General features: G+C 46.0%; 1 protein-coding gene across 2 annotated transcripts in view; it reads left to right on the forward strand.

Moving 5' to 3' along the window:
• The first annotated feature begins 2453 nt into the window (after window positions 1-2453).
• Window positions 2454-12365, forward strand: part of Galnt7 (polypeptide N-acetylgalactosaminyltransferase 7) — a 130346-nt gene continuing 120434 nt past the window's right edge. For both annotated transcript variants that reach the window (XM_055597893.1, XM_055597892.1), the window contains exon 1: window positions 2454-2623. In XM_055597893.1, the coding sequence (XP_055453868.1) occupies window positions 2498-2623 (126 nt within the window). In that variant the 5' untranslated portion in view covers window positions 2454-2497. The remainder of the gene's footprint in view (window positions 2624-12365) is intronic.

Genomic DNA, 12365 nt, shown 5'->3' on the forward strand with positions numbered 1-12365 from the left:
ACCTTAGTGAAGAAGAACATGAGTCTAGAAAAAGCTTTTGTAACTGGCAATGAAGCTTAATGTTAAGGTTTCGAAAGATACTGCAGGTGAAAAGACATCTCTGTACAAAGGCCTGAAGGCAGTGACACTTAGAAACAGATCTGCAGCTTGGGTCCAGGATGAGGGTCACTCTGAGAGCCCCAGGGGAGTGTAGCCCAAAAGAGGGCTTAGTCCCTTGTGTGTTGGGGGGTCGCTCTTTAGCAGAGTTCATGTGGGGCTGAATTTTAAAAACCACCAAGCCTTTGTAAAGGTTCTGACCTGTGAAATCCTGGAAGTATTTTATAATAAACATGAGGTGATTATACTGTTCGGTAAAGTCTGTGCATGTGTTGGCAAGATGAGAAAACCTGCCCTGAATTTGAACAGCAAACACCAGTTTCAGGCAGTATAAAGCTTAATGTGAAGCATCCTGCATATACTGCCTGCTTGGAAATTTTATTCCCTTGCAGCTTTGCTTCTGAGGCCCCAGATGGCCTGGGAGGTGAAGGCACAATGTCACCAACATTCACATCTGACCTCATAGCTTGTCAGTGACCACTGCTTCTCTTGTTCATACTGTCTATCTTTCACATTAGGTCTAATCTTCATTCTCCAGTGAATGCTACCCAAGGATCAACATGTCAGAAACAGTTCCGAGGAACAATCCCTACATGCAGTAATAGCACTGGCGTTCACAAGAATTATACTCATAATCACCAAGACTTACCCCATCATATTATCTGTGCTTTATATTTGCACATGCACTTGGCCTCAGTTATTCCTTTTGACAATATTGTGAAGTATTATAATCATGATTTTGGCAGATAAGGGCCCTAGGCTCAGAGAGGCTAAGTGTGACATTTCCTGACCCAACCACTTAATGAAGCTTCTCATTTTCTAAAGGGTTCTCTACAAAGGCTGCCTGCCAGCAAATGTGGTGAAAGCGTTTATCTTAAGGTATACTTTCAGTTTCTCTTTAACAACGTTAAGAACTTACAGGAACACAGGTTTTACAACCGCGGACCTGTTCATCAATCTCTAACTTTTTGGCCTTTCATATTTCAAGATGCGGTAGGAGGGTCTTAGAATACTGACAGCAGCGGGGCGGTTCCCATCACTTCAGTGATGAGGACTTCTCAGCTGTGTATCTGCCCAGCTAAGCCCGCAATCATCAAGAGTCAGCTTTCCATCTTCCCAATAATGGAAAAGCATTTCTGACTCAATGAGAGTACATGGAATAATGCTTATCACTCGGGTGGACTTAATAACCTAGTTTCACTTGTTTTAAATCAAAATACACGCAGACAAGGCATTATTAGGATTAAAAAGGTCAAATTACACCATCCTCAAACCTGTTATAAAAAAAAAAAGCATTTGTTCAACAAATTGAGTAATTTAGGAGTATGGCCCACAGTCCTGTGATATCAAGTGATTGACATCTTTGGCACAATGTACCGGGAGAGGCGTGTAGCTAAACATTTGCCAATATCCTTTCCTGGAAAAATCAGCTGTGAGAGAAGCAATGGTGCGTGTGTTTTAAAAACCCGAAATCCGATCTCCCCAGAGCAGAAACTTACAAGTCCATCAACAAGGACGGTTTTGCGTTTTATCTAGTAGACTTGGCTTTCTAATTAGCTCAGGAGAAAAGGTAATACTGTCTTTCCAAGTGAGCCCTCTTCAGTTCTGTGGTATTTGCACATCTCACCTGGGCCTTTCGGTTACAAATCCACCTCCTTAAGGAGCCTGTGAAAAAATGAGATCAATAAAAAAAAAAAAAAAAATCCAGCTATAAATCAGCCACGTGGAGCCACCGCTGCAGCAGCGATAGCTGACTTCCTGGTTTGCTTCCTGCAAGCCTCTGGCAGGGGAGACCGGGCAGTGGGCGTCAGAAAGGGAAGGGCAGCCTAGGGCGGCTGCAGGTCCACCTGAGGGGCGGCGGGCGGCAGCGTCGTGGGAGGGCACGGACGTCAAGGACAGAGTTTTGGTCCATAATTACTCTAAAAGTTTGGGGGCTCTGGAAGCGTTAGGAAGCTGAGCCCTAGGGCAAAGGCTAAGATCAGTCCTGGGGGAAAGTGTGGAGTTAGTTCCAAGGTTACTAGGGACTCGCAGCGGGTTCCCCGCGGTCACGAGTATAGAGAGAGGCGGGTACTGCGGGGCTAGAGAGGGCAGGTAGAGAGAAACCCAGTCGGGAGAGCGCGGAGCTCCGGCCGGTGGGCGCCCTGCGGAGGCCGCCAGAGGGGAGGGGGTACGGCGCTCGAGGCCGCGCGGGGAGGGGGCGGAGGGCAGCGCCGGGGGAAGGTAAAGCCGAGGGGAGTTCCGGATCTGGAGCCGGAGAGGGCCGGCGGTGGGGAGGGCGGCGGGCGCAGCGATCCGGGAGGGGGGGCGAGGAGGAGGAGGAGGCCCGGGGGAGGGGGAAGAGGGAGGGGAGAGCGGTGGCGGCGGCTGCGCCGGGCTGTGTGTCTCTCGCCGCCGGAGGAAGATGAGGCTGAAGATCGGGTTCATCTTACGCAGTTTGCTGGTGGTGGGGAGCTTCCTGGGGCTCGTGGTCCTCTGGTCTTCCCTGTCCTCGCGGCCCGACGACCCGAGCCCACGGAGCAGGATGAGGGTGAGTGACCCGCCCGGCCCCCTCCGGCGGCGGCGACCTGCAACTTGTTTTGTTTGCGCGCGCGCGTGTGTGTGTGTGTGAGTGTGTGGCGGGAGCGAGGGGCGGCGGGGTCGCGGCCGCGTGGGCAGCTCCGCAGGTGGTGCTGGCCCGGCGCCGGCCGATCGGGGGCGCCCGGCCCCACGCCGCGGGTACCCCCGGTGCGGCCGCCGCCGGCCCGCCCCCCGGCCGCCCCTTCCTCCCGCGCGTCCCCGCCCCGGCTTCAGCGCCGTCACCCGCGCTGCGGCGGCGGCAGGGCGGACGCTCGGACGCCGGGACTGCCGGGGCGGGACTGCGGGACGGAGCCGGGTCTCCTGGAGCCCAGGCTGCCGGGGGACGGACCCGGGCTGCGACCCCCGCGGTGGCGGCGGCCGCGGGCGGACGCCCGGGTTGGTCCCAGCTGCGGCCTGTGGCGCGTGCAGGCCTGAAAGAGGCGAGGTGCCGGCGTCGCCGCCGTGGTCCGGTGGAGCAGGCCCTGCGGTCCAGCCTCCCCTTCGGTCCCCGCCCAACCCGGGTGCTGGCTGCGGGGGAGCCCCCAGCCTGCCCGCCTCGGCTTCTGCCCGTGGCGCCGCCTCCCCGTAACTCCAGTAGCCGGGTGCCGGGTGCGATGTTCGGCTAAGGCCTCCCCCCTCCATCCCCCGGCACCGGCTGTCCCTCCGGTTCCCGGACACGGAGGGAGACGTGTCCCCACCCGGATCGGCGTCCCCGCACCCGGATCCCCGGGAACACCCCCTGCTTCCCCCCCTCCCCCGTTCTCCAGCTGTGCCCCGTGCTGTCCTGCGGATCCGGAGCGAGCTCCTCTCCGCCCGGCCCTGGCTGGGCTTGCTCCGGCCGAGGACCTAACTTGTGCCGCCCCTCGCTGCCTCCTCCAGCGGCCTGACGCCGAGAGGCGCGCTCCGCTGGGACGCATCCGTCTGCCGCCCTCGGCGCGGGTGTTAGCCTTGACAGTGCCTGGATTTGAGGGTTTAGTCAGGCTGCTCGGAACTTTAGTTACCGCGAACCGGCCACTGCTCTAACACTCACCCAGCAGTTGGCGGCGCGAACTGCTCTGCTCCCACCTCTCCGGCTTGACCCCCCCCCCCACCTCCCCAGCATGGTGAACCGTTACAGCCCCCTTGAGTTCCTCCTCCCCGAGCCCTCGATGCCCACGGCCGAGTCCAGGTCAGACTCAGAAGGGAGTGAAAGACTTTAGGAGCCGTGGGAGGAGTCTGTAGGAAAGTGCCTTTTGCAAAATCAGCGTTGCATCTTCATGCTCTACTTTATTAACTTTACTTTTGGAAAGTTGGCGTCTGGAAGTTAAGGGAAAAGATTGTGGCGACCTTCCAACAGTGAGAATCCTAGAAGAGACCGTCTCCCCGCTATCAGTTGTTGCTTATGTCACAACTTAATCAGAAGTGGAGTCCTGCCTAAGTCATCTAAATTGATAAATTGTCCTTTTCAGTGTGTTTGGAGTGCTTTTTAAAAATCATTTTTGCTCTCAGAGTGATTTAATGAGATGAATATTGAAATTGATTTTTTTCAAGTCATCAAATGCCCTTTTATATAAAAGCTCTATATAAGTGCTGGAAATCCCAAGCCCCGATTTTCTGAGAAGGAATCTGAAAACCTGCCAAAACTAGTTATGTTCAAAATGTCCTGTACTTCTGATCCTTTTAAAGCCATGATTAGGCCCAGGAAGGTGAAGCCTAGCTGTAACCCAAGCATTTGGGAGGCTGAAGAAGGATATTATATACATATATAATTTTATATATGTATATAATATCCTTCTTCATACATATATATATGTATATATATATATATACATATATATATATTTCAAGGCTAGTTGGGGATACATGAGACTCTAGTCTCAAAAAACTGAAAAAAGACGTGGAGAAAGTACCATAATACCTTTTACATAGCTTATTAGTGTTGATGTGTAATAAAAGATAGTTCCCCCTTTAATGAGTATGAGGTGAGAGCATAGCTTAATATTTTTATCCAATTTATTTAATAAGTTTGTCAGTGGACTTCGTATAACTTATCATTTCTATAATTTGCCAAAGGTAGACTAAGTTTTTTTTTTTTTTTCAAGATTTGCCAGCACAGTATTAAGAAGAATGCTTATGTGCCAGGAGATATTAATAACCTGCCAGCAAATAATGATCTAAAGCAATGTAAGGTGTCAGATGACGTAAGAGTGTAGTAAATCAGGGACTGTTACTTTCCTCCAATAAAAGTGAACCTGAGGAGGGTTCTTGAGACCCGGTGCTGGGGGAGCAGTTAGGCAGAGCCAGTTAGGGAAGACTCAGATGCTTAATCCTGGGTTTTCCTCTGCCTCATGGTACTTTTGTGACTGTAGATCTATTATGAGAGCATGCTTTCCCTCATAGATGTGAGTCTAAGCATGACCTCTTTTGATCCTCCCAGAAGGCCTGAGGTAGGCCAGAACAATCCTCTTTAACAAATAAAAAGTTTGTTTCTGTTCCCACAAGCTGTGCCTGTGGCTCTGTCCAGCCAGGGCCAGTTCTATCTTGTTCTGTTGCTATTTACTAGGACTAAAGAGTCCTGTGAAGTTCTTTGCTTGAATTTTGTGGAGCAGTGAGATGAAAACAAAATTTCCTCTTAACTTCTGAGTCTCTTGCTATTTCTCTGGAGTGAATAATATTTAAAATGACGTTACCATTTCAATCTGATTATTTTTGTTTTGAGAAAAGATCTCTTATAGCTCAGGTTGGCCTTGTACTCTGTATGTAGTTGAAGATGACCTTGAACTTTTAATCCTTTTGCCTATACCTCTTAAATGCTAGGATTATAGTCATATATCACCATGCTGGTTTTGTGGTGTGCTAGGGAATCTTTGTGCACACTATGCAAACATTTTGTCAACTGATATATACCCACAACTCTATTACATGATTATTTTTATTGACACATTCACACATTTGTGAATGCCTGCTGTATGCTAGGAAACACTTTTATTAAGGAACACTTTATTAAGGAAACACTTCTTGCTTTAGTATCATGGGTCTTGCAACCTAGTGAGAAAAGCACATATTAGTCAAGCCTTTACAACTGTAGAAATATCACTGTGTTATGAAAGAAACAAGTAAGTACACTTGTGTTATGAAGGAAAAGGCTTAGGATGTAAGAAGATGGGAGATTTGAGCATGCAAATCTTATTTAAATAACTGAAATCTAAAGATTTGAACAAGAGTAGTTGTTAAACTGGGGGTGGGACAGGGCAGCCCTGAAAGTAGTGGAATGAACAAAGGCTTTGATACACAAAGTAGCAAGGATAAGGTGAGAAACTGGAAGGTCAATAGGGGAACTTGGAGAGTGAGGCTAGACAGAATAATACTACCAACTGGCTAGATCCTGTGGACCATGCTGAGAGTTTACATTTTAAGTGTAGGAAGCCACTGAAGGATGTCAATATGAAAGACATGACATTATTCATGTTTTGGAAAAGTCATTGTAGCTCCCTGCAGGATGTATGCACATGTTGGTTTGTAGAGCAAATAACGGGTCTCATAATAATAGTTGGAAGTCACATGTGACATTGTTTTGCCAGATGGTTGTTGTGATGATATAATTTGGTTCAAGTGCAGCTGAAGATGTAAAGGCACCAAGATTTGGTGACTGGATGTGGAAGGGAAGATGTCAAGAAGCCTAGGACGATAACTATTTGTTACATTAGGACAAGTTTGGAAGGCAAGATTTGTACATTCTATTTGTAGTTTATAAGAAAGTTTATTTTTTAACTAGTTTAAGGTCCTCATTATTAAGATCATTTGTTTAGTGCAGACCATTCTTCTAATTAAATAAAACTAGTGTGTTTCAGAGTGAAACCATTTTCCCCAGGCATTACCCCTAATTGTTTAATGTTGAATCATAAACTCAAAAAAGAAAAGCTTGTAGTGGAAATGTTGACAGACCGTTAGCTTTAGAGTTTCTGTTCAAATGTGCAGTATTGGAGAGGCCTGGGTGCAAACTGATAATTTTCTGTGCAAATACCACCTAAGTTCAGGGCATTCGTAATAGGACTAATTCAGCAGCTATTCCTATGCAAGAGGATTTGTGTGATAAATGTGCGGAGAAGATGGAAGGAGTCTAGCCTAATGCAGTATTCCTGGATGGGCTGACTAATCTCTGGCAGGTGCCAGTGTAACAGTCATTTCATCTCAGTGATGATGGTTTCTTCACTGTTTCAAATGTAAATGCCATTTGTCTGAAACTGTCACTTAGCAGGGCGCAGAGCCTTCAATGGCTTTCACCCAGTTACCTAGGCCACAGGCCTTAGAAGGTCTTCGTTTTCTTAGCTGCTTTCAATCTTCCACTCTCCAGCTCCCATGTGGAAATAGACCCCCAGGTTATTAAGTCTAAGAAACCAAACCAAGTTTTCCCCCTCCCAGTGGTGTGTGTGTGTGTGTGTGTGTGTGTGTGTGTGTGTGTGTGTGTGTATGAGAGAGAGAGAAAGAGAGAGAGAGAGAGAGAGAGAGAGAGAGAGAGACTCTATAAGGGAATAAAAATGAGAGAGAGAGAGAGAGAGACTATAAGGGAATAAAAATTCTGCCAAGAAGTGGGCAGTGTTCTGAAGGTTCACAAAAAGCCTCACTCTCTTTCTCCCACCCTCCCTTCCTCTCCTTCCCTCTGTCCATTTCTCTCTCTTTGCCTCTTTCCCTCCTACTTTTCTTCCCCCCTCCCTGGTGCTGACTTTACGGAAGATACTGATTAACTTTTTTTCTTTCTTTTTTTTTTTTTTTTTTTGTCATCAAGTAAGGTAGTGCATTTGTTCATGGTTCCTCTATAAGTCTAAGCTCTGAAAAGATTTGGTAGGTCCTCCAAATTGCTGGCTTTGTTGGTTTCTGTTTTCTGTCCGGTAAGACCAGGTATCGTCCTGCTTTCAGATGTCCCCTCCCCCACCTTAGGCAGGCTCCATAGAGGCTGCTCATACTGTACTGGGTCCAACTCCATGTTCTCCTACCTCCAGCACCTAGATAAGGAAAAGGCGTGAGGGCATCTCGAACAACTGTGCCTTAGTCTGTTTTCTATGGCTGTGATAAACACCACGCCCAAAAGCAGTTTGGGTAGGAGAGGGTGTATTTTACACGACATAGTCCATCAGTGAAGGAAGTCCATCAGTAAAGCAAGAACCTCAAGGCCAAAACTGAAACAGAATCTTGGAGAAAGAAAGCTCGCTGGCTTCTTCCCCAGGTTCACAGTCACCTGCTTATCTTATTCCTCCTTGGATAGGGAGTGGCACAGCTCACAGTGGACTGGGCACACCCTTACCATATTAATCCCTTATCAACAAAACACTCCATAAACTTGCCTATAAGACAACTGATAGAGCATTTTCTCAGTTGAAGTTCAAGTAAGCAAAAAACAAAACAAACAAAAACCGAACAAGTGCCAAAAGTTTTGTTAGTAACAATTGGCAGAGAAGGCTTAAAAATAGCCATTTATAGAGTACATAATTTTTAGTAAAGAGGGAACAAGAACTGTTGAACAGCAGTTGGATTTGGATCACTACTTTTGTCTGGTAGGCCAGCCATGTGGAATGGGAGATAAGAGAGGGGTAGTGTGGATTTCTGTATAAGTTGTATGGTGCCAGGCTGTAGTGAATTGGAGAGAAAGGATTGCATCAGGAATGGAAAGCAAAATTTTCAGTTTGAACTCCTAGTGAACAAACTGTTTGCAAATTCTAACTTAGTAGTTATTAAAAAAAAAAATAGTTGGTCAGCAAGATGTGAATAGCTGAGTGCAAGGAAATTATGATCATTCAGCGTCAAAGTAGATAATTACTTCTGTTCATATTTTGAATGCTAATTCTCACTCCTGAAGACGGAATGTACAATCAGACAAAAATAGCAAAATAAAGAATAGATTTTTAGTGTGCAGTTGATGAAGGCCATGAATGGAACAATTTTATAATTTTTTAATATAAAGTACAAGAGGGGAAAGGTGGAAAAGTGGTATATCTGTTAACACTGACAGATTATTTTAGTAGGAATTGGGAGGCATTGATATTGCAATAAGTGGGGATGAGAGAATGACGTGTGTCCACTGATATGTCCAGGTTATTATATTCCGGGAAAATGAATCGGGGACACGTGAGTAAGGATTGAAATGGGGAGTTAATTAAGAAAAGGCACTTCCAGAAGTTGGAATGGGCTAATGAGCTGGGACAGACCCTTAGAAGCCCTGTCCCGGGTCAGTTCTGACCCTTTTCATGATCTACACAGCAAACACCTCCTAAGGATGTGCTTTCTCCTAGGGGTAGGCCTCTCTCCCACTTGCTGCTCTTTGTCTGTAGCTCAGGTGGGGAAATTTTTCCAGTTTTTCTCTTGTCAACTGGCTTTTCTCATGTCAGTCTTGATACCTCTCTTTCCACCCGGAGTCTCTTGTTACAATATAATAAACATGATACTCATCCAACAGTTGTTTCTTCGAGTTTTGAGTGTTTTTAAATGTCTGTTGCTGTAGGATTTGGGGATGGCATATAACAGAGAAGGTAGTGAGTTGTGACATGGTATAGATGTCTGAATAATAACAATTGTATGTGTGTGTGAGAGAGATCGAGAAACAGACAGATACAGGCATACTCGAGGGAGAAGGAGGGAGAGGCTGAGAGAGATGAGAGAGATACTAAGAGATCTAGGTCTCTTAACATCTCCCAAACCCCAACTTCCATTTGTTCAACATAATGTGTTGAGGCCTTTCTATGTGCCCCTGGGCTGTACTCTGGAGAGACGGAAATGTTAAGGACCTTAAATCTCTTCTAAGAAAGGTGAGCTGTCGCAAAAAGGAGGTCTTTAAAGAGCTGTAGTGGTTAGGTAAAAGTTGAGAGGGAAAACAAAAAGAGCATAGCCTAGATAGTTGTGGAATGTCAGTGGGATTAGGCCAGGTAGAGAGTCAAGAAAGAACTTTCCTGACTAAACAAATATGGTGAGACCAGAAAGCAATTTATCTTTTATTGGTGAATAGTGGTGAAATATGATTGGAGGAGTGAGTTCTGACCACATTTTGAAGGGAATTAAATGAGAGGTGAAGGAACTGAATGGGATTTTATTGATTTAGCATTTAGAGTAGCTTTTTGGAGTTTTTTGAAGTGAGACTGAAGAGATGGTGACAGTTACATATTAACTCTTACTGGTCATTTACTCCATGGGTATTTCAGATATTTACTAAATGTCTGCGTTCTTCCCAGTGGCCTAAGCATTGGTCATACTATGCAGTATTGAGTAGTCTCAGCAATAGTGGCAAACGTGTATTGGATTCTTACTATGGATCAGGCAGATAGTCTGTATATTGTGTTCAGTGTGACAACCTTTGAATGGCAATTTGATCTAACCCAGCTTTATAGATAAAGCTGCTGAATAAAGAAGACTGTTCTCTTAGCAAGCAGTAGAGCCAGGCTCCCCTCTCAAGGGTTCTAACTTGAGAGTTGTGATCTCTGTGTTGGTTAGTGTTTTCATCACTGTGGCAAAAATACTTAAGCAAAATGAAAAAGGAGGATTCATTTTGGTTTACAGTTTCAGAGGCTTCAGTATCATGGGAGGGAAAACAGGCAGAGAGGACCAGCTCACACTGTGTGTCAAGGAAGCAGGGGGTGAGTGGCAATGCAGGCAGGGCTAGGGCAAGATACGGTCCTGAAGGGCATGCCCTCACTGCTCTGTGTCCCCTGTCTAGGTCCTGCCTCCTACTTTCTACCCCCTCCAAGTACTACTGTCACACTGTGTATTTGACGGGGAATTCATCTGCTGAACCCTCGGGATTCATTCAGTTCCCCAGTGGAACAGTTGCCAGCCGAGCTCCTGATACACGATTCACAGAGCCTGTAGGGACACTATATTGGAACGTCAGCACTCACCCTTCACCTCTGATTTTAACATGTTCAGATGGAGCATACTGAAAGGGGCATCTGCAAACAATTGAAGGTTATTTTCAGACAAACACCTTGCAGACCACACAGCATAGTGTGAATAGGCAGAGAGGATCCTTTAGGGATGGATGGTCAGGGAAGAAGATTCAGAGCCGACGCCTAAGGAGTGAATTTAAGCTTGCCTTGTGAATCAGAGACAAGTGCGTTCCAGGAAGTGGGAACAAGAAGTTCAAAATCCCCAAGTTTCCAGTGAAGCTGGAGTATTTGGAGAAACAGAAAGGAGCTCAGAGCAGCTGGAGTGACTCCCTTTCAGGGAGGATAGTACTTGATGAATTTAGAGAGGCAGTCAGAGCTCTTGCCTCAAGTATAGGTTGTGGTCCGCTGCTAGAGTGATTTGTTTATTTTGGCCTATGTTCTTTGTCCTTTAGCCATTATTACCCTTTCACTTTCACGTGTCCTGGCTTGCAGGATAAATAGATGACTATCTCAGTTACTAGACAGGGCCTTAGATACAGAGTGACACATAAACCCTTGCGACAGATCTGCCATACAGATGTAAACAGCTGCCATGCTGAGATAAGAACTGAATTAGCCCACCACAGTAGGGCTTGTGGGATCACAGAGAACCAGCATGCAGATTAGTTGGAGCTCCGTGTCAACACAGTGCTTGTTTTAAAAAGGGACAAGTTGGGTATACCTCGACAGGGACACACAACAGGGTGTGTAAAAGCCTGAAAGACCATGACCAGTCATGAAGGACTGATGACCTGTGTGGTTAGAGATGAGCGGTAAGGAAAAATCTGAAACAGTGCAGGCTAACGACTAGTAGGAGATCTCGTCTCTATGGGCTAGGATGAGGTTGCCTAGGAGAGGGCCACGGCGACTGAATACAAGGTGAAGTTATGAGAGAAGAACTGCTGGAGAGGAGAGGACACATGCTTGATGGAATGAAAAGAGGATGCTGGTGAGTTTAAGATTACAGCTAGTAGTGCTCTTACAGAAGTGTGGAAAAGATAATTTAAGGGCCATCAGCAGGTTCACAGGCCACAGTTTTGACATGACGCTGGTTAAGAAAAACATGGCAATGGCCACGAAAAACATGTCACCTCTCAAGAAACCAGCCTGTAGTGCTTCAGCGAAGGCGGACAGCCCGTGTGACATCTTCAGCAGATAGTAGTAAATAGGACAGCATGAGAACAGGCTCACGTGAGGAGCTCAAGCGCCAAGCATTTCACCCTGGGAAATACATAGAGGAGATGGTATATTGCTAGAAAACTGTCACTTACGATCACAGAGGAACACAATGGTTGTCTCTAATAAAGCGCCTGTCTCCCTACTGCAACTGTTATGTATGTATAGACATGCATATGTATTTTAAGTTGATGTGTGGTCTGTCGTTGTGATAATATGATAATGCATATACTAAATATTATGATACTATATCAGCCATTTTGTGCTTTTCAGTCAGAACTCCTATGATTTTAAAGCTGTCTTAAAAAATAACTTTAATTTTTAAGTTAGAAAAGAAATTTAATGCCAAAAATACTGGATCAATTGTTAGTTCCTCATGCATTCGTCTGGCTGGTGTATATTTAAAGGTGTGTGTTGAGGGGAAAAGAATAAAAAACTGGGCTCAGCATTTCAGCAGTCTGGGTTTTTTTTTGGGGGGGAAGGGAATTATATCATTTTGTTTTTAAATACGAGTTTTACCATTTCATTTTAATTTAGTCCTGTGAGCTTGAGAGTAGCAGATAACTTGCGCTGCAGCTGCCCAGGGCTTAATAAGTCCTTCCGAAGAAGGAAAAACTAACTTGCCGTTACTTCATTTGCTAAGAATCC

The sequence above is a fragment of the Psammomys obesus genome, unplaced genomic scaffold (genome assembly GCF_907164565.1).
Source record: "Psammomys obesus unplaced genomic scaffold, mPsaObe1.curated_primary_1811, whole genome shotgun sequence".
In the NCBI taxonomy this organism is placed as follows: Eukaryota; Metazoa; Chordata; class Mammalia; order Rodentia; family Muridae; genus Psammomys; species Psammomys obesus.